At 42.1% G+C, this 23,942-nt stretch overlaps 1 protein-coding gene across 1 annotated transcript in view; it reads left to right on the top strand.

Moving 5' to 3' along the window:
• The window catches only part of LOC311225970 (general transcription factor IIF subunit 2-like), a gene marked incomplete at its 5' end in the record, with an annotated part of 267,601 nt that extends 245,182 nt beyond the window's left edge, over positions 1-22,419 (top strand). Inside the window, 2 exons of the mRNA XM_084311356.1 lie at positions 13,995-14,138; positions 21,974-22,419. Of these exons, the coding sequence (XP_084167482.1) occupies positions 13,995-14,138; positions 21,974-22,111 (282 nt within the window). The 3' untranslated portion in view covers positions 22,112-22,419. The remainder of the gene's footprint in view (positions 1-13,994; positions 14,139-21,973) is intronic.
• Positions 22,420-23,942: the final 1,523 nt, after the last annotated feature.

Below are 23,942 nucleotides of genomic sequence, written 5' to 3'. Positions count from 1 at the left end.
CACACAGCAAGCAATTGTCCATCATTCTCTCTCTCACTCACACACTCACGTACACAATTATTTTGTTACAAAAACTTAATTTCCTGCATTCTGGTGCAGGAATTTTAGAATTTTTACCCTTTAAATGCCAGCGTTTGTGATGGGCATCACAAATTATTGTAAAAAAGAAAAGAAAACACATATTCAATACATTTTTTAATGTTTACCCTTTAAATGCCAGTTTGTGTGATGGCATCACAAATTATTGTTAAAAAAAACACAAAAAGTAAAATATTTTCAATATATCAAATGCAAAGTACATTTTTCTGGGGGGGATTGTTACAGGCTAGGCATGTGTCAATGATTAGCAGCAACACAGATTTTGATGGATTTTTTGTAATGTCAGATTTTTTATCTGACATTACAAAAAATCTAAAAATAAATGGTTATGATCAGGGCTGAAGTTGAATTAAAGATTTATGACTGTTTAGACTGCATTACTCTCTGTCACAGTGATCTCCTGGTTGTTCCCCACTTAGGTTATCTAACTATCGCGCCACCGCAACCAGAAACACTGGCCTGGCCTGCTTCTAAGTTCAGTGGCCTGACTGCAAAAAAAAAATTTACTGGATGTTTACTGTTAGGGCGCGTTCACACCTACCCTGTTTGGTCCACTTTAAGTGGACCATGGTCCCTTTAAGTGGACCATGGTCCCTTTAGATCGATAGTCCGTTTGGTTTGTACAGGTATGAACGCAAACCGAACTATAATGAGGACCAAACAACCGAACCATGGTCCTCTTGAAAAGTTGGGACTCGGTTCGTTTCAAAGTGGACCATGGTTCGTTTGCTGTTGGTGTGAACGCAAAACGAACTTTATAGTATCTAATCTAGAGCAAATGAGTGACAGGTGCCTAGTGGCGGCGGTCGCGCGACCCAATTTGACAGCGCCAAGTGACAGCTTGCACGCACGTTGCAACCCAACTCAAATGAATGACAGGCGCGCGGACAGTCTCTCTCTTCCTCTCTCTCTCTCTCTCTCTCTCTCTCTCTCTCTCTCTCTCTCTCTCTCTCTCTCTCTCTGCCTCTCTCTCTCTCTCTCTCTCTCTCTCTCTCTCTCTCTCTCTCTCTCTCTCTCTCTCTCTCTCTCTCTCTCTCTCTCTCTCTCTCTCTCTCTGCCTCTCTCTCTCGCTCTTTCTCTCTCTCTCTCTGTCTCTCTAGACTGGCGCCGCGCGCGGACAGTCTCTCTCTTCCTCTCTGTCTCTCTAGATGAATGAGCAGTCGCGCGAGTCGCGACCCAACTCTTCCCCAAAGAGCGCGCAGGCGCAACTCCACCTAATAACTTCATCCTCACATTAGCAGCCTTGTCTGTATCTCACAGCGGCAAAAAATAAAAATAAAAAAAGACAGCAATGAGTCGAGGATCAACGTGGGGTAACGACGAGGTGAAGGCTCTTTCCCTCGCGCGCTAAACCCGCAAATGTTAATACGTCACTTGTGACAGGCATAGCAACAAGCATAGCAACCAGGCATGAGAGTGACAGCTAGACAAATTAAATCTAAACAGTCGGCGTGTGGGCGAGGTGTGTCAATACGCTGGCGGCAACTGTTTACGTTTGAGTGCTAGTCCAATAGATGAACGACTTGGCGACAGCATGTCCTTTGTTTACAAATTAGATCCGCACCAAACAGGTAGTGTGAACGCAGACCAAAAGCAAACAATGTATCATTTTCACATTTGGTCCACCAGAAAGTCCGGACTATCCACGGAAAGTCCGGACTTTCAGATGTGAACACACCCTTAATGCCTGTGTGTCTAATTTGAGTTATGTTTAAAAAATAGTCAAATGTAAATGTTTTCAAGTACCACCCAGCAGTACCACCAAGTACCACTAGTGGTACGCGTACCACAGTTTGAGAACCACTGGTCTAAAGTAATGGGGTGCAGTTACACAGGGAGAGACGATAGGGGGCGGGTATCTTCCCAATTGAGCTCAGAGAGACTCTTGCAGCACTAACCCAAGGCTCGATTGATGAAATATGAATTCAAACCGCCAATAAATAAATAAAAAACGGCAAATAGACACTATATAGCGTCGGGGGCACTCAAAGGTCGGCATGAACTAATGATAAAAAGCGTCCGTGGCATCCAATGTGTGTTAATGATGCAAGCACATGGAGTGCAATCTTGCTAGCCAACATTCAGTTTGCTAACTAACTAGCTACTAGCTAGTGTTTGGCTAGCTTGCATTGCTAGCTAACTACCAATACATTTTCACATTAGGCTGTGACATTACTTCTATACTAGTTGACATGAATAGTCTAGTCTTGATACATTTTGTAACATTCATTCTTTTTTTTAAAAACTTTTATTTTTTAGCGTTTATCGCTTTTCTGGTCAAGCATGACCGACAGAAACAGGTTGAAATGGGATGTAGAGCAGGGGAAGACATTCTGAGAAATGACGGCGGGTCCGGGAATCGAACTCGTGTCCCCCAGATCCGTGACGAGCACGGTTTTCTCCGACGCAGAAATAGCGCCAAGATATGCGGTGAGCTACGGGAGCTCCCCTGTAACATTCATTCTTATATCTACTTTTAGCCATTTTGTGATTTTGTTTTTTTTTCTTAAAAAAGATTATACTACTAAATAGGAACATTTGGGGTGAGACAAAAAAAATCATTGATCATGCCTAGACTGATTCTATACATCTGTACTGTTAAGCTAAGCTTACTAGTGGGGTTGCTGTACTGAGGAACCACAGGGGAACCAGCCTTATGTTTTCCCTTTTATGTTCATTAGTTTGATTTACAAAAGATTTTACAGAGTAAGAGTAGGCATACTACCCCTTCTATGTAAGACTCATAATCTAATAAGACTAATAATAAAGGAAAGAGGGAGGAGGAAGAGAAGAGGGGCAAAGATGAAAGAGGAGGAAAAGAAGAGGATAAGAGAGTAGAGGATGACAGAGGAAAAGGGAGAATAGTGGAGAGGAGTTGAGAAGAGTAGGAAGAGAAGACGGGAGCGGACACGAGGGGAGGTGTGGAGAGAAGAGGACAGGATGAGATAGGAGAGGAGAGGAAGAGAGAACATATCAATCCCAGTGCTCATGTGTTTCAAAGTTCCAGTTCAATAAATTGTTGTTCATCTACAGCTTGTTGCATTATTTCATGCATTGATATTATCAATAAGACATAATCTCTAAGCATTTACAATGTAGACTTGACTGGGACATCTTTTAAATCAAGTAAGTAGTCAGGTGTCCTAGGCCTAGGGGGTTGTGTGTGTGTGAGTGGAGGGGGGCGCGGATGGGGGCGGAAAGCTTCAGGGGCCTATAGATCATCACTTAATATGGTACCTGGAAAATCAGGAGGTAGCATGGAAAAAAAATTCACGGCAAGCGTGGGAACCCTGACTGAGCTCTATGTCCACTAACCATCTGAGAGATGCCTGGTCCACTGAGCTGAATCTCGATGTGTCTGAGAACACTTGGAATGAAGGTTTGACTAGAATCCAAACTTGCTCGATCAATGCTAGGTACAAACTGATTCAATTTAAAGTCATCCATAGACAAAGACCAAACTACACATAATGTATCCATCTCTTTCTCCATTATGTGACAGATGTAAAGTTGCAGAGGGCTCTTTAACACGTATATATATTTTTATATTTGATATTTTTATTAGTTTTTTAGACATTACAGTAGACACTACGGACGTGACATACATACACATATAAACAAAACAGAAAGAAAACGGAACAAAACACCAAAAGATATATATATAAAAAACTAAAACAAAATAATAATAATAATAATAATAATAATAATAATAATAATAATAATAATAATAATAATAATAATAATAATAATAATAATAATAATAATAATAATAATAATAATAATAATAATAATAATAATAATAATAATAATAATAATAATAATAATAATAATAATAATAATAATAATAATAGAATAAAAATAAAAAGATAAAATAAAAAGTTCTCAGAGCACTTCATGTTACAGAGTCGTTCCTATACAGTGTCCTTGTTTCAGGAGGTGAGAGACGTAGTCAACCGTTCCACATAAGAGATAAAGGGTTGCCACACCACATACAATTTTCCACTTGATCCCCGCAATGTATATTTTATCTTTTCAACTTTTAGATGATACATTACATCACAAATCCACCTGCCAAATGAGGGAGGATGTTCGTTTTTCCAGTTCATAAGAATGAGACGTCTTGCTAGAAGGGAGGAATAAGCGATACAGTTCAGTTGTGCTTTTGGTAGATGTAAATCCTCGGAAAGAACACCAAAAAAATAACAGGAAATTACATGGTTCCAGTACCCGACCTGCCAGGTCTGAGTAGAGCTTAAATTTGGACGACCAGAAGTCTGCTAGGCTAGTACATAACCAAAATGTGTGATACAGACCGGCCGGGGCTTGTTTGCATCTGTTACAAGTAGGACTAACCTCAGGGAAAATTTGACAGTTTGAGTTTGGATATATGTAGCCGATGTACAATCTTAAATTGAATAAGCCTGTGTCTCGCACAGATTGATGAAGCCGAGCGTGAATTTTTTTTTGTATTCCTGACCACACCTCATATGGTTACCATTGGTAGTGTGATAGTAAAGGGTTAACCTTCTGTGTATTGTCGCAGTGAAAGGGTTAACCGTTTGGTAGTGCGGCTGTAACTGAGTGGCGAGACTAAACAAAATTTTTTTTTACATTTTTTAAAAATTAAATTTTTAAATTTTAAATTACACATTTTTTAAGACTAAATCGAGACTAAACGAAGACTAAAATGCTCAGACCTGTCGTTTACTAAAACTGACTAAACGAAAAATAAATGAAGATGACTAAATATGATAAAACGAAAAAGGAGCATTTGACACATGACTAAGACTAAAACTAAAATGAAAATAGCTGCCAAAATTAACACTGATCGGTATGAAAACATTGTTGGATCAAGCTGAAATTGACGTCAGATAGCCCTTACCTGTGGTCAGGGGTATTCCAAAAAGAATATTCCAATTGTTTGATCACCATCTGGTCCATCTGATGTCCATCTGGTCCACGACATAATCCAGCACAACATATCCATCGATTGTCCCGAAAATGATTCAATGCGATCGAGTGAAGCCCTAGGCTTCCCTGTACTAGAAAACTGCACCTGGAGCGGTTTAAACGTAACACCCGGTCTGAAACAGGGTTTACTGCACTCTCGATACTGCCTACTAGCAGGATATGGCCGGTACTGCACCCTTGGTGTCCCAGTATGCCTTTTAACGTCAACATACGGGTCCGTGACATATACGTGAATGGCCCTTAACACATTCAGTGCTAAAGACAACATATTACGTTTTTGGGCGCCAACCGTTCAGTGCCAAAAACGAGATAATACGTTTTTGGATCGTTTGATCTTTTTACTTTGATCCCCGCTCTACAGACCTGCCGGCAGCAATCTGCATCATTTAGGCACGTCCCCACACATTAGAACTGCATTCTGATCGACTATCACCAGGTGGCGGTATCGTCCGTGTCTGAACTGCAATGGCTTGGGGGTTGATGGTCAGCTTCACTTTCATTTTCTCCTAGGTTAGTGGCCCCTCCTTCTGCTGGGACAGAAATGCACAGTGCTCGCCTCAGAATGGTAAATAAAAATGGTAAATGGCTGCATTTATATAGCGCTTTTATCCAAAGCGCTTTACAATTTGTTCTTCACATTTTACCCATTCACTCACACATTCGCACACCGACGGCAGAGGCAACCATGCAAGGTGCCAACCTGCTCATCGGGAGCAATTAGGGCTTAAGTGTCTTGCTCAAGGACCCTTCGACAAGTTGCCCGGGAGGAGTGGGAATCAAACCGGGAACCTCTGGATTGCCAGACGACTGCTCTACCTCCCGAGCCACTTTCGCCCCGGAATTCCGTTGCATAAGCGTATTTGACCATCGAAACGTGTATAGACATATACACTGGTAATCGCGATGGCGATGCGATCACTTGGAATTATTCTTATTGGAATACCTTCCGGCTATGGTAAGGTACATTCTATGTCTATTTTACCGAATCTGAAACGTGTTTTTCTAACTATCACAGTCCTGTGTTTCACCGGATGAAAAACATGGTCGGCAAACACGATCAGAGTTTTGAGTTAAAACGACCCCCCCCCCCTTGATGATTTTGTGATGGTATATATATACATGTCATATACCTTTTGATTTGGGAGTATTCTGGGTTTCAGTGGATCAGCCAGAACGGTTTGGGCTTATTGCACATAACACGTTTTATCTCGCGATATATGAAAAAAATACTAATCTTGGAAATGCGCGATGTTTAGCGTGTAATAAACTACAAACTACAGCGTGTGGAAACAAAATATTATTCCCATGTTGGACTACAAGTCATGTTTGTCAAAATGAGCCACACCGTGTCTCTACAGCTATAATACAGAACACACACACAGCTTCGCAAACATAGTGCAAGGACCATGGAAACGACTAGAAGGCTGGCATTCTAAGGGTAATTATAACCGAATTGCGTGGCACTCAAAGTGTTAACCGCTTGCGCCCAATAACGTATATACACGTTGTTGGCAGTGAAAGAGTTAAACAGTATATTGTGTATATGTCTTGTATGTCACAAATGTCGTGATGAAATAGTACTGTATATCTGTATGTCATGTATGTCATAAATGTCTTGATGAATTGAAAATGGGGGCGGCTAGGTGGCGCAGCTCTCAGCGTTGCTACCAGCTTGGCTGGTCGTTCATACTAATACAATTGGCAGTATTAGGGGGTGGGGATTGGACGTTGTGGACAGCGTCTCCTACAGGTCGGTTGGTGCGCCTGCGCAGTAGAATCAGGAAGCGGCGTGTCCCTCCCACGCAGACCCTCGCCGCTGAGAGATCTCGCTGTGCAGGTGAAAAGATGCGACAGCTGCCTCCTCCAGTACCGGAGGGGACACGTGATGCAAGGCTTTGTCCACATTGCAGCCGGCTTGTGGGAGGCATGGCCTAACAGCGTTCGAGACAGGGGAGGGTAGAATTGGACAATACGAAATTGGGGACGGGAGAAAAATTGAAAATGGGGAGAAAAAGTAGATACAAAAAAAATGAATTGAAAATGGGGGACCCTGATGTAAACAAGACGAAAGTATTTTTCTGGTCTGCATCCTCTTAACAATTGTTTGTATTGAGCCGTACTGTATTGTACCCATTCTGCAATCTGTTAATAAAGTTTTAGAGCACAGGGTGCACAAGGTTAGCTGTAATGCTAGGCACAGTCAGTGTTACTATGGCTGTGAGTAGTCACGCCCCACGGGGACGTGAGAGGGCGTTCTATGTTTGTTTGTTTTTCATTGCTAATATTCACAGTGAATATTTTTGTCTATTTTTGATTATTGTTTTTTGTTTCTATTCTTATGACTTTTTCTCATCTTTAATTATAAGCACCCTGGACCACCACTCTGCCATCTCAAATGTCATGAATATTTGTTCACTTTCTTATGCCAGTGTTTAATCCTAATAAGGGGTCAGGGGGCAATACTAACATAATTAGTTGGAATGTGAAGGGTGTAAATAACCCCTTGAAACGTACTAGGATCCTTACTCACTTACAGCAGCTTGGGGTTGGCATCGCTTTTCTGCAAGAAACTTACCTCCGGCGAGTAGATCACCGTCGAATACACAGAGCTTGGGTAGGTCAAGTGTTCCACTCTGGTTTTCAGAGAAAAGCCAGAGGAACAGCCATTCTGATTAACAAAAACACACCCTTTACTCCATCTGATGTGATCTCTGACCCTAATGGCAGATTCATTATAGTTTCAGGAACTCTCTATTCCACAAAGGTAGTCCTAGTCAACGTATATGCTCCCAATTTTGGTGACACGCATTTCATCAATAAACTTATCTCTTCACTCCCCGACCTGAACTCTAATCAACTGATTATGGGAGGTGACTTTAATTGTGCTCTTAACCCAGCCTTAGATCGATCATCATCTAATCCAGCTCCACAATCTCAGACTGCTAGAGCCATAGTGTCCTTCCTGAAGCAATACGGTATTTCAGATGTCTGGCGCTTCCTTCACCCCACCGCCAAACAGTACTCTTTCTTTTCACCAGTTCATCATACATATTTGTTTATCGACAACACATTTCTATCTCAAGTGCGTTCCTGCTCTTACGATAGCATTGTTATTTCAGACCATGCAGCAATAATCTTAGAGCTAGCCTTCCCGGACAAATGTCCATCATTCAGGCCGTGGAGACATAATCCACTATTGCTATCTGAGGACTCATTCTTGTCGTTCCTGTCCACTAAGATCAAATTTTTTATTGAGGTCAATTCTACCCCTGGCAGGTCTATGTCCATCATTTGGGAAGCTCTTAAATCTTTTCTCCGTGGAGAAATTATTTTTAACTGTGCTCGACGTAATAAACTGCACAACAGCAGACGCGCTGAACTTTCAGACCAAATTCTTAAATTGGATTATTCATATTCAGTCTCTCCGACACCTTCACTTTATAATGAAAGAGTGACTCTACAGACGGAATTTAACCTCCTCTCCACCAGTCATGCTGAACAGCTTCTACTCAAATCACGCCAGTCCTTTTTTGAATTTGGTGACAAACCTAGTAAAGTGCTGGCACTACAGCTAAAACACTGCACCGCTCAGAACTTGATCACGCAAATTAACTCTGCCACTGGAGAGATCTATACGGACCCATTGGAAATAAATTGTCAATTCAAAACATTTTATTCTTCACTATATACCTCTGATTCCCCTAAAGACCCCTCTCTCATGAATAGTTTTTTCACAGATTTGGATATACCAGTCCTAGACAATGATTCAATGGCGCTTTTGGAAGAGCCCATTAGCGCTGATGAAATTCAACAGGCTTTAACTATGATGCAGAGTGGGAAAAGCCCAGGCCCAGACAGGGTTCCCAGTGGAATTCTTAAAAAAATATTCCACCCAGTTATGTCCCATTATGGCTTCAATGTTTGAGGAATCATTTCAATCCTGCTCGCTTCCTCCGACTCTCTACCAAGCCTCAATATCCCTGCTCTTAAAAAAAGATAAGGACCCGAAAGACACTGGCTCATATCGTCCTATTTCTCTCCTCAACAATGAAGCAAAGATCTTGGCAAAGGTACTCGCTCGACGACTGGAATCTGTTATACCAAGTATTATCCATCCAGATCAGTCTGGTTTTGTGAAGGATAGAATGGCTTTTTTCAACCTGCGGCGCCTTATGAATATAATTTACTCTTCCACTGAGTCTCCCGTTGCAGAGGTCGTTGTTGCGCTAGACGCAGAGAAGGCTTTTGACCGGGTTGAATGGGACTACTTATTCTATACTCTGCAGAAATTCGGTTTCGGCGAGAAATTTGTGTCCTGGGTCAAACTTTTATACTCCTCTCCAGTGGCATCAGTTCGAACAAATGATGTGACTTCGGAATATTTCCCCCTACAACGCGGTACAAGACAGGGTTGCCCTCTCTCCCTACTATTTGCTACTATTTGCGCTAGCGATCGAGCCACTAGCTATTACCTTTCGCATGGACCGCCATGTCCAAGGCATCATTAGAAATGGACAGGAACAAAGAATCTCGCTATATGCAGACGATGTCCTGCTGTATATCGCGGATATTTTGGTGAGAGTTTGGTGTATTTTCTGGCTATAAATTAAACTTAAACAAGAGTGAACTTTTCCCCATAAACTCCTTAGCTAGAAATATCCCCCCATCTAGGTTCCCCTTCAAGCTTTCCCCAAGCAGCTTCCGTTACCTTGGCATAACGATAACACATAAACATTCTAATCTCATAGCGTCCAACTTCACCCCTCTACTGGAGCGCACCAAGCAGGATTTTATCAGATGGTCATCACTTCCTTTATCACTTGTTGGCAGAGTGAACACTGTGAAAATGAACACATTACCGAAATTTCTGTACTTATTTCAAAATATTCCAACCTTCATTCCAAAGTCATTTTTCAAAGCCCTCGACAAGGCAATATCAGATTTTATTTGGAATAAACGCCCAGTCCGAAATAAATAAAATGGCCCTCCAGAAGCCTAAATCGCAGGGAGGCTTCGCACTACCCAATTTCTTGGTCTACTATTGGGCTGCAAATATTCACAGCATTCTCTATTGGAGTCATTCCCATTACGGACTCTGTCAGTGGGTACCGGCATGGGTGGACATGGAAAGGGCATCTTGTTCTAGAACATCTTTGCAATCCTTAGTTTGCTCTTCGCTCCCAGTCACAACCGCCCAGTACACCAACAACCTCTTAGTACAACACTCCCTCCGGATCTGGTCCCAGTTCAGAAAACACTTTGGTCTCCACGCCATGTCACCTGTCCACAAAAACTTCCTTTTCCCTCCCTCTATGGTGGATGAAACCTTCAGCAACTGGTTTAAGAATGGCATTCTGAACATTTATGATTTGTACCAAGACAGTTCATTTATGTCTTTCACACAACTGTCCCTAAAGTTTAACTTACCAAAAACAAATTTTTTCAGATATCTACATATACGTGATTTTGTTAAGAGCAAATTTGCCCAGTTCCCCCATACACCTCCAAAAACCGTGATCGATCGCATCTTGGAGGTGAAGATTGTAATCAAAGGCTCAATATCTAAACTATATAACATCATATCCCTATCCCTACCCTCCTCAGTATTGGCTATAAGACAAAACTGGGAGTCCGATCTAAATCATCAATTTACAGACAAAGAATGGGAAAACGCTCTTGCCCGAATACACTCTTCTTCAATATGTGCCCGCCATTCACTGATACAGTTCAAGCTCCTCCACCGTCTATATTGGTCAAAGACTAGACTGGCGAAGATAAGACCGGTGCCACCAAGCCCCTGGCTCACTTATTCATATGTTTTGGCATTGTCCAGTACTGGCCCCTTTCTGGACTTCCATTTTTAAATCTTATTCAGACATATTTTTTATGAATATTGACCCATGCCCTCTTATTGCACTATTTGGTCTGACACCGGAGAACGCTGCAATATCTATTGGGCAATCCAATGCCATGGCCTTTGCCTCACTCATTGCCAGACGCCTCATCCTATTCAACTGGAAGGCAGCCACTCCCCCTTCACACTTACACTGGATGAGGGATGTCATGTCTCTTATACATATAGAGAAAATCAGATTTACAACACAAGGCCACACAGATACCTTCCACAAAACATGGCAGCCCTTCCTATCTCATTTCAAAACCCATATGACTCCTTCCAAACTTGGGACCCCATGACCCCCCTCCTCCCCCTATCTACCTTCCTGACACTGCTAGCCCACGTATGGCTGGGGAGATGGCATTGTGGTGGTCTGCTAAGGGTGTTACATTTACTTTCCATTTTATTTGTTTTACCATCTGGAAATCACGTTACTAAAATGGAGAGTATCACTTATATTATATATTATTATTACGGTCTTTCCTATTATATATATATATATATATATATATATATATATATATATATATATATATATATATATATATATATATATATATATATATTAAACTAGATAAGACTCGTGCACATCTGGTTGGACCACGACTGGAGGTGCAGGTCAGCGCAAGAGAGATAAATAAACTAAAAGGAGAAAACCTTCAAGGGAAAGAAGGGACCGCACACTCCACAGGACTCGTTTTTGCTTATTTATTGTTTGCACAGCCGTTTCGCTGTCGCTTCCTCAGGTGCTATAATATAATTTTTTTTTTCTCTTTTTGTTTTCTTTGAATTTTTCTTCATTTCTTTTTGCGTAGCTTTGTCTGCCACATCTGTACTTATGTTTAATTATTTAAATTTCTTTCTTTATTTTTTTTTTTTTTTTTTATTATTTTTACATGTATGTTTGTCGTCGCCCTCACTGGGTGGGATGGGTGGGATTAGGGGATAGGAATGGGGAAGGAAATGGAAGTTGTATAATTTGGATAACTGAAATTTATAAATATGTACTAATTCTTCCAATAAAAAAAGATAAACCTAAAAAAAATAAAAAGGTTTTCAATCAATCAATCAATCAAACCAAGAAAATTATTCTAACCGATTGGAAATCACCTACACCCCTGTGCTTCCAGAAATGGCTCAACGCAATGATCATAATCATACAGATGGAGAGGATCCGCTTCTACAGATCTAAAGAGCACAATAGGTTTTCAGATATATGGAGTCCATTCATTGACTATCTGAAGGACAAATAATTGTATTCTGCACAGAGACTCATCCCTGTATACTGTATATGTTTTAGCCGTACTCTTTAACACCTGGCTATATAACACATTGTGTATCGCTTTGAGTTAAGTCACACTGGCAGACAACGTTGTTGTTTTGTCTCTACCTTTTCCTCTTATTTGTGTGTGTGTTTGCTCTTGTTTATATAAAACTGAAAATAATAATAATTTTTTTTTTTATAAACAATATTAACTCATTGACGGCCATGCCCCTTTCCCCATTTGCACTGACTAGCGCCAGCTTTTCTTGACCATTTTCACAATATTTCACGATCTTTGCGGAGCTATTGTATATTCTATATTATAGCTATGGAGACAATAGTATGGCTCATTTGACACACTATTTCTAGTCCAACATGTAAAAAATAGTTTGTTTCTACACACTGTAGTTTATTACACGCTAAACATCTCCAATTTCCAAAGTAATCCAGTCTTTTTCCATAGATTGCAAGATAAAACGCGTTATATGCAATAAGCCCAAATCGTTCTGGTTGATCCCCTGACACCCCATATACTCTCAAATCATATATACCATTGGTTTTGGTCCGGTAAAGTAAGACACTGTGATCGTTACAGAAACATGTTTCAGGTTCGGTAAAATAGACATAGGGGCTCCTTACCTTAGCCAGGAGTTACTCCAAAAAGAATAATTCCAATGATCCCATCGGCGATCACGATTACTCGCTTATATGTAATTACACGTGTTTACGGGAAACTATAGGTTTTGAGGCAAGCAGATCTGCTAGCGATTGCTTTGCAAGAGCTCCTCCCCCTCAGAGCGAGTCTTGATAGTCCAGTTCATTCATTGTCTATACTGATCCCTTTCTATCAGAGTTCAAAAGGTAGGCGATACTGCCACCTGGTGAGATTCGATCGTCATTGCAATTCCAATGTAGGCAAATGAGCCAGGGGCGGCTAGTTATCCGGATGATCGTTTAGAACGGGGATCAAAAGAAAAAGATCAAAGGATCCAAAAACGAGTTTACTCGTTATTGGTGCTCAAGTGTTGGCGGGCAATAACGAGTTTACTTGTTATTGGCCACCAATGAGTTAACAAGCGAGAAAAGCCTGAAAGTGCGGTGGACGTCAGTAGCCCAATACTTGGTGCAAACAAACTTTTAAAGTTTATTTTATCATCTTTGTTGGAAAAATATTTTTGGTACCTTTTTTTTTTTTTTCCTTTTTTTTTTTAGCGTTTATCGCTTTTCTGGTCAAGCATGACCGACAGAAACAGGTTGAAATGGGATGTAGAGCAGGGGAAGACACTCTGAGAAAATACGGCGGGCCCGGGAATCGAACTCGTGTACCCCAGATCCGTGACGAGCGCGGTTTTCCCCGACGCAGAAATAGCGCCGAGATATGCGGTGAGCTACGGGAGCTCCCCTTTTTGGTACTTTTGTATAAATGACGTGATAAAGAATAGAAGCCTTGCATGGAATGTTTGTGTAGTACTCTTTGTTCCTGCATGGCTGCCTGTAACCACGGGTAACCACTTTTGAAAGAAAAGCTAATTTCACCTCATTTCTGTGCTGTGGTAGAGTAGGTCACACACTGGAAAAGCACAATATTACTGACTTGTTTACAAGATCCAGTAGCCTAATGAGAACATTTTTGTTGATATATTTCTCATATCAACACATAGCAACAGTTGCCTTGCACATATAATGCACATTTGTCCTCCCATGTTGGAAGACAAAATGGTTACTAAGCATTCTGTAAACCATTATATTTATGTGTGTTTTCAGCTAGAATATGAGAAGAAAAAGAAGACTGAGGGGAGGATGGTGCGTGCGGAACGTCAGGTGGTCGTTGACATGCTCTTCTCTGCCTTCGAGAAGCACCAGTACTATAACATCAAGGACCTGGTAGACATCACCAAGCAACCAGTGGTGCGAGGGACACACACACACACACACACACACACACACACACACACACACACACACACACACACACACAGGCTTTTATTTAATGTTGTGTATGGACTTACATTAATTCCCTAGCCCCTTACCCTGACATTAAAGATCCAGTACAATGATGTTTTAATTCATTCATAAATTGCTTATTGTATAATATCTTCGAGGAAGCAGATTGGATACAAAAAATGTAATGATTTTGTTCATATGCAGGGGGATATACATCAAAGAGCTTTCGTCATTTTCACAACAAGTTCTAACATTTTCGGCAATGTTACATCAACATACTATACCCTTTGTTAATAAATTATTCAATGAACAGTAGAACGCGCCCCCTCAACATACCGAGAGTTGGCTGTGCTCTAAAACTGATCAAATAAAATAATGCATCTGATCTGACTGACACTGAAAGAATTATACTCATGACCTTAACATTCCACAAGAAGCAATTTGTCACTGGATCACTGTAGCCTACTGGATCTTTAACACAATAATCAGCGTTTTTGCCCAATAAAAGCGGTTTGTCAATAGTGTTCTCACAAGTATAGTTAAACAAGTACACACTCACACACAGTCAGGGTGGGGGGGGGGGGGGGGGGGGTATATACATTTTTTTTTTTTTTTTTTTTTTAACCTGCCTACCTTTACCTATCCACCTTTGTTAAATTTGACCAAATCGCCCACTGTGTGACTCATATGCTTATTCTCAAACACATGTTTTGGCTCATTGTGCACGCGCACACGCACCGGATCACCGGATGGATCAATACAGTGCCGTGGATGAATTCCAGCATGCAGAGAAGCAGCAGTGTGTAGGTGCTGACGAGACCTCGAGGTCCTCCGCTCCCTCCCGATTGCATCTGATTGCATAACCGGGGGCTGAGAGAGTAGGAGTTAAACGCCACAACGCGCTCCACTCCGCATCATTACTCTCCCCCCAAAGTGCTTGGCTAACTCTCAAACAACGAGAACTAACCTGATTGCTCAAACGTCACCACTGGTTGTGAACCGCCAGGTACTTTGTTCGGGGGTTGTTTAGTTTGAATTCTAACCCAACAGAGACACCTGTTGGTCATGTGAGAGTAGGACCAGTAGTGTCGGTTGAACAGGAGTGCATAGTTTACTGTAACCCCACATTCTACTATAGATTATTTGGAGTTTGGGTGGTGGTTGGGTGGATTGTGTGTAACTACCTGTACCTAGGGTGACCAGATGCAAAAAGTCCAAAAGTGGGACAACAGTAAGATTTTGGTGGGACAAAGTGGGACAACAGTAAGATTTTGGTGGGACAAAGTGGGACAAAGTGGGACAGATAGATAATGTAAATTTTTTTATTAGAATAACTGAGTCTGGCAAAATGACAGGAGCTAGTTTCATACCACAGTCGGCTGACCTGTATGAATGGGAGTGTTGTACTGTGTGATAGACACTTGTTATCTCAGCTGCAGTGACCTTGTCCGTCTGGCTATCATTGTTTGGTTTAAAAAGAAACGTATCCATAGATCTGGATGTTTCTTTTTGGTGAACCACTTTCAAGTGAGACTCACGTCCACTGTGGCGCTTCAAGTCGTATTCTCCTCCATGCGCAATTGAAAACGAACTATGACACAAAACACAGAAAGCCTGCTGCGGATTGCCTGCCATCTGCCTCACCCAGTCATGTGTCGTTTGCCAGTCTTGGTTGTAACTGCAGGTCCGTTTCTTTTTACTGCTTTCCATCTTGAACTAGTTCGCTTGTAATGTTGTTGTGTTTTTTTTGACCAATCAGATTTGCGATATGAGGTAGCGTCACAAGTTCAACTCTCACGAGCAGAGCAGTGCGCTAAATTACTATAACCAATCAGATCTGCGATATGAGGTAGCGTCACGACTCAGTCACGTCACAAGCAGGCAAGCAGCGCGCTAAAGTACTATAACCAATCAGAGCAATGTGTGTGGACAAGAGGCGGGTTGCTACGTTTACTGTCTGTAGGGAGGGAATTTAGACGCATGTTTTTTTTTGGCTTCGAAAAGAGGGACATCCTCTCAATATGAGGGACGCGGGACATTTGGTCAAATGGTGGGACAGTACAACCAAAAGGGGGACACCTGGTCACCCTACCTGTACCCGTGTACACCTTCAACTACACTACTCGGATAGATGCACCATGCACAGCCCTGTCCAATAGACTGCTATATAGTTGGCCTTCCTTTCTGCTGTTGGCGGGAGGCACAGATCTGCTAAAATGGCGCAGGGTGGCGAGGCAGAGCCCAGGATGGGTATATATATACTGTGTACAGTATACATTACAGACCAGTGTACCATGCTGTACGGAAGTGGATATTTATAGTGTATTAGACCAGTGTACCATGATGTATGGAAGTGGATATTTATAGTGTATTAGACCAGTGTACCATGATGTATGGAAGTGGATATTTATAGTGTATTAGACCAGTGTACCATGCTGTACGGAATAAGAGTGCCACCTGGCCAGATCCTCTAGTTACTGGTATATTGAGTGCCAACGGGCCTCTAGTTACTGGTATATTGAGTGCCAACAGGCCAGATCCTCTAGTTACTGGTATATTGAGTGCCACCTGGCCAGATCCTCTAGTTACTGGTATATTGAGTGCCAACGGGCCAGATCCTCTAGTTACTGGTATATTGAGTGCCACCTGGCCAGATCCTCTAGTTACTGGTATATTGAGTGCCAACGGGCCAGATCCTCTAGTTACTGGTATATTGAGTGCCACCTGGCCAGATCCTCTAGTTACTGGTATATTGAGTGCCACCTGGCCAGATCCTCTAGTTACTGGTATATTGAGTGCCACCTGGCCAGATCCTCTAGTTACTGGTATATTGAGTGCCACCTGGCCAGATCCTCTAGTTACTGGTATATTGAGTGCCAACGGGCCAGATCCTCTAGTTACTGGTATATTGAGTGCCACCTGGCCAGATCCTCTAGTTACTGGTATATTGAGTGCCAACGGGCCAGATCCTCTAGTTACTGGTATATTGAGTGCCAACGGGCCTCTAGTTACTGGTATATTGAGTGCCAACGGGCCTCTAGTTACTGGTATATTGAGTGCCAACGGGCCTCTAGTTACTGGTATATTGAGTGCCAACAGGCCAGATCCTCTAGTTACTGGTATATTGAGTGCCAACGGGCCTCTAGTTACTGGTATATTGAGTGCCAACGGGCCAGATCCTCTAGTTACTGGTATATTGAGTGCCAACGGGCCAGATCCTCTAGTTACTGGTATATTGAGTGCCAACGGGCCAGATCCTCTAGTTACTGGTATATTGAGTGCCAACGGGCCAGATCCTCTAGTTACTGGTATATTGAGTGCCAACGGGCCAGATCCTCTAGTTACTGGTATATTGAGTGCCACCTGGCCAGATCCTCTAGTTACTGGTATATTGAGTGCCAACGGGCCAGATCCTCTAGTTACTGGTATATTGAGTGCCACCTGGCCAGATCCTCTAGTTACTGGTATATTGAGTGCCACCTGGCCAGATCCTCTAGTTACTGGTATATTGAGTGCCACCTGGCCAGATCCTCTAGTTACTGGTATATTGAGTGCCAACGGGCCTCTAGTTACTGGTATATTGAGTGCCACCGGGCCTCTAGTTACTGGTATATTGAGTGCCACCGGGCCTCTAGTTACTGGTATATTGAGTGCCACCTGGCCAGATCCTCTAGTTACTGGTATATTGAGTGCCACCGGGCCTCTAGTTACTGGTATATTGAGTGCCACCGGGCCAGATCCACAGCATGCAGGAGCAGCATTACACCACAAAGGAAGCCTTTCCAAACAAAACTCGCTTAATCAAGGAAAATAACTCCATGTTAATGATTAACATGGGCTGTTCACTACTTGTGACTTCTTACAAATAAATCCCATGCAGGAAGCCGTAACAAATGGCAACATCTCCCTTACAACATGAAACAGGGTTTATGGGAAATGTGACCTAATGAGAATTAGGCTACCAATTGATGTGGCAATGGTCTCATTTGTTTACTGTAACTATGGAGACCAGGACGGCACTCCAATTTGACTGTTTTTTTTTGTTTTTTTATTGATGTTTTTGCACAAATCTTACATTATTTATTTCAGTTATTTTACGGCACATGCCATCAGACAATTTACAGATTTGCTTCCCCCCCCCCCACCCCACCATATAGACAAACAAAAGTCCATGCCACATCTCCCCATTACCACTACCACACTTACCGATATGAGTAATAGCATTCGTGATATGACAGCAAATGAATAAACCACAAACATAACAAAAACGGACATAACATCTTTTTTATTTTATTTATAATACAAATAAAACACAGGTCAGATCAGAGCCTAATTCTCACAGTAATCATCTATATTACAGAAACAGAGCTTTAATTAGTCATCAGGCCTTTCAGTTAGAAAAGTGATCCCACACCTCAGCAAAAATATCCTCTCTCCCTGCAACTGTGACAGATTGTATCTGCGTTGTGTATTAAATGCTGATGCCCGAGGGAGAGTCGAACTCTGGTCTCCCGCTCCTCGGGCGACGACATATACCGCTGCACTAAGAGGTGAATTCACTTCTGGGTACCGTATCTATCTGTCTATTAACCCTGTTATGGGGAAGTGAGTTTAACTCGCAGCCCGCTTACTGCCACAGTCACTTCTCAACACACTTGTTTTACCGTGACTGTGGATATACTCACGGACCTCCGTTACACAACTATACGTCACCCTTTCATATGATGCTGTCCGAAACATTAATTCCATCCATTCCTTAAAGGGGTTATGCACTGCTATTCCTAGCACTATTTGGGCAACTTTACACACTTCCTGTGAGTCTATGTAACACATCTGTCATTTTTATTCCAAAAATAATCATTGTTTTATATTTCTAATCTTGTACTCAAAACCAGCATTTTTCAGCCTCATGAAAGCAGGCTATTATTGGCTTGGCTCCACCCATTCTGGCAGAATGCTTTGAGTGACAGCCACCCACCAAATAGCTCCGCCCATCTCCCCGTCAGAGATTAGGTTTCAGGTTACATACAAATATGGTATGTCATAAATATAGAGATGTAGCAGTACTGTCTATCTATATATATATAATATGTTACCATGAATTGAAATTGGGGGACCCTGATGTAAACAAGACGAAAGTCTTTCTCTGGTCTCCATCATAGCAGTACTGAGCAGTACTGTAGCAATACAAATATGGTATGTCATAAATATAGAGATATAGCAGTACTGTCTATCTATATATATGTTACCACTATTTGTAAAAGCCACAACCACGTTACCATATTTGTAATAATGTAAATCATTGTGTCGTTGTATATTGTGTATACACCGTTAGAAGCTAACATAGCTTAGCTTGGTAGCTATTGTGCTAACAACATATCCCGACGTCCGGCTCGCTGGCCGGCATGCACGCCCGACACAAAATGGTTCTCTCCTCTCTGTACACCCCCGTCCCCACGGGTACCCTGCCGGGGAGCCCATGGACGCAACAACGGCGGCAGCCGTAGGGTGCTCGAGCCCGCCGTAACGCTAGTGGTACACAATAGCTATGAGCTAACTAACGCTACGGCCGCCGCTGTTGTCGCGTCCACAAGCTCCCCGGCAGGACACCCGCGAGAACGGGGGCACACAAGGAGGAGAGAACCACCCCAAATCGAGCACTCATGCCGGCCGACAAGCCGGACACCGCGGTTGTTGTTAGCACAATAGTAGCCCACTGTGATGCACCGAGTGGGCCACCATTGATCAACATGCAGCGATGTGTAGCTTGCATGATGCGTGTGCAGTGCTTTGCCACACAGGTCTGAGAAGAGGACCTGCACATGATAGCAACCGGGAGCGTCGCGGAGCATTCAGCCTGCTGGCTACCTAGATCCACTTCAACCAGCCGAGCGTCGGGAGCTCCAGCAGCTTGTCGATGTGCTAATAGCCTGGAGCCAGCTACCGTTAGCTTGCAGAGGCTCCAGCACACCGACAAGCTGTGTAGCCAGCTAACGTTAGCTTGCAGAGGCTCCAGCACACCGACAAGCTGTGTAGCCAGCTACCGTTAGCTTGCAGAGGCTATTAGCACACCGACACGCTGTGTAGCCAGCAGGCTGAATGCTCAACGACACTCCCGGTTGCTAACGCCGGCCCCGGCTGGTGCTAAGTAGCTAGCGATCGCTCCCGAGTCCCGAGAGCTAACGCCGGTCTGTCTGTCGAAGACCGAGGGAACCGCATCAGGCTTCAGCTGATTAGTGATCTTCTGGACAAACCTTCCACCCTGCAGGTAGCAAGAATGGAGGCGGGCATTACTAAAACCACAGAGCCAATCACATCACTGTGCGCTATAAACAGCGCCCTGTGACGTGCACCAGGTCGTCAAATCAACATGACCTGATTTACTAGAGGCAAAGAGGGGATGGGCTGTAGCTGAGGAATTCGCCAATATAGTATTTAGGCCCAAAAACACATTGATACGAACTCCTATTACTATAATACAATGCTAGAGACTGAAAAATGACATTTATAATGCATAGCACCTTTAAAGGTAATATCGGTGGGTGACTTCTAATGTCTTAAAGCAATTCTACATCCTGATATCCTGGCCATTCTATACCACATTCCTTGATATTTAGACAACTTAATCTCTTTTGGCAAAAGACTCAGTAAGCATGCACGTTCACGTCACATGGACTTTTTGGGTAAGATGCCCTTCATCGTGTATTCTGGCAATCCTTCTGCGGAATCGAGATTGCCAGAACACACTGTGAAGGGCATCTTGTCCCAAACGTCTGTGTGGCAAATTGGAGCGCTGTCCTGGTCTCTTCTTTATGATTTACTATATTGAGGATTCAGCACCCAAGATCATCAAGATCTAATTGACCCATCTCAAGCCCCACCCTCCTTTCTTGATCACATTGATTGGAGGAACAAGAAGGTGCATGGCTTGATAGGTCAATTGTGAGTGGTCTTATTTTCTATTTACTGTAACTATACTATGGTATCACAATTTATCAGACAGTGACAATTCTTGTAGATTTAAGAGTCAAGTGTAATCTTTGTACTCTTGCAGTGGCGTCATTTCAGTAAAAGCCAAGGTATGGCAATTAGGGAGGGTGGGGGGTGAAGGGGGGATTTTTTTGGTCAAATCCGTTGCGCAATAGTCACTTTGTGAGTTGTTTCTATACAATTCACTTATATGACATTTAGGTATGACACAGGACTACACAAGCATTTTTTTTTCATAGAAATGTGTCAACAGACTAAAGCAGGGAACCACAATATTTTGCATACAAATTATGCAAAATGTAATATCATAACTGTCTATTATTTTTCTTGCAATTGAGCCAATTTTCTTAGGTACGGTTTTGAGGTGTGTGTTCAACAGAATGTAGTATCAAAAACACATTCACAAAAAGTATGGGTTACTGAATGCTGAACTGCACTGTTATAATCACTAAGCCATTGTAAGACCTTACCTGTGTCCCTGTATTACTTGTCTCTGCTGCCCTTTGATTAAAAAACGTCTGTCCATTTTCCTTTTTGTGTGGCATAGTAAAAGTCACTTAGTAAAACTGAGATAATTAACCATATCAAAACATGCTAGGGCTGTACCGAATAGTTCGAAGCTTCGTTCATAATGTTGACATTCGAATTCTAAATCAACATAAAGAAATTGTAATAAAAAAATATATATATATTATTTTAAATCTTTTATTTGCCAAGGTATGGCGAGTGCCATACCTTGCCATACCAAAATGACGCCCCTGTACTCTTGTGTATATCTCATACATGTCCTCTTCGTCCATCCCGTTAAGACTTACTTGAAGGACATCATGAGAGAGCTCGGGGTCTACAACACCAAGGGAGCCCACAGGAGCTCCTGGGAGCTCAAGCCAGAGTACCGGCACTACCAGTCTGCCGAAGAGGAGGAGGAGAAGATGAAGACCGACTAGTCACAGGACGGCCCTTCTAACCCCGAGGGATGTCAAAATTGAGTGACGCCCTTTAGTTTTTTTGTTTGTAGAGTTGAGTCATGCACCTGAAGGCTATATCGAGATGAAAAAAAATCTTTCCAGAAAAAGTTCCCAGTTAGTGTTTTTCCTCTCAAATTGACCTTGATGTGTATGGATGTCATGCTAGATATAAGCTAGCAAAGTAGCATTACATGTGCAGCCAGGAAACAGCAAGGTAATATAGCAGTACCTATGATTTCATGCTGGCATACTCAAAACAGGTAGTTGCCGAGATGTCCACTGGATTGTTTCAGAACTGAAATGTATTTAAAAACTAACATTAAAATATACTATGCATTATGTTCTGTACTTGTGAATATTTTATGCGTCTAAGCTTATACGGACTGCTCTTTTAGTAAGCATTTTAAATATGTACCTATTGCTGACCAATTTTATTGTCTAGATGAGGGGTAGGCAACCCTAGGCACGCGTGCCTGCATAGGCAGGCAGGCAGGGACATTTTCATTGGCACAGGGGGCATTAAAAAAAATAAAAAATGTAGTTACTTTGAAATATTATAGTGAAATATTTTGCACTGTTGTCGCATTCATCTTGTTGAAATCCTCCCAGGTTCTTTTTTGTAAGTCAAGTATATCAAGGAGGCTTTTCTCTGTAGCTCAGATGTTTTGTTTGAAGGCTTGCCAAACAAAGATACAATCAAATTAAGGATAAAAGATATCCCCATGTCAGCTTGAAGTGTCGAGCGACGCATCAACGAAATGTCAGAAAATATCAGAGAACAGCAAACAGCTGGATTAAAAGATGCTCCGGTGTGCAGCTTAAAGTGACCAACTACAGCCCCCAGATAACGGAGCTCAGTAAAGCAAAACGGTTTGTCTGCATTGCACCCCCGCCCCAACTCAGATTTAGGGTTGATACAACCATCATAATAGTTAATAACTAATGATGTAATAATGTAAAAATTATCATTAAAAAGACCTGATTATGAGGAAAAAAATTACGATGCATGGAATATTGTTGAGGCACACTAGTTACAACTATATTTCAAACAGGCACTCCATGTCAAAAAGGTTGCTGACTCCTGCCTGGTCTAGAATAGATAGTCAAATCAGTGGATTGTTACTACTGGTGAGCAACTTGAAGTAGTGCTCATACAAATTATTTTTAATTGATGACCATCTCTCCCAATTACATACAGAAGCAACGTTCTTGACTGAGATTTGCTATACATGAATGCATCTGCCCATTGTCTTCATATGCTTGTACCATGGAGCTATAAGTTTCATTACAAATTGTAGAGCTCACTCACTGTACTCCAAAGTGAACTGGCCTTGGTAAATACATGAGCTTAGCCATTGGTATGTTTTTATCTGCAAAGCCGTTTTAGGTCAACTTCCTGGCTACTCATCTTCCAAATCTCGCAGGAACATTAGTTAACTAATGGTCACATTACCACTCAATCTGCATGGAATAGCCTGCGAAGATTAGTTTGAACTACAAGATTCATTCTAAATTAATTCAAACATTCTTTCCTTGAAACTGTGCGTCTAAATACAACATGAGCTGTCTGAATGTAGTTTGTTTTTGCTGTCCATGGCCAGGTCACTCTTGTAAGAGATTGTAATCAACGAGTTATGATAAAAGAAAAAGAGATGTATTACCATTGTACCATTTAGTTCATGCTATTAGCACATTCAAAGGAAACCAATAGGAAGCACTACCAGTATTCGGCAGTCCCAACTCATGAGAAAGAATTAATCTGTGCATCATTTTTAAGTTATGCCTCACAATAGCTTAACATTTCAGTGAA

Source organism: Notolepis coatsorum (genome assembly GCF_963971535.1).
Source record: "Notolepis coatsorum genome assembly, chromosome: 3".
Classification (NCBI taxonomy): Eukaryota; Metazoa; Chordata; class Actinopteri; order Aulopiformes; family Paralepididae; genus Notolepis; species Notolepis coatsorum.
This window is presented reverse-complemented; position numbering and strand designations above follow the sequence as displayed.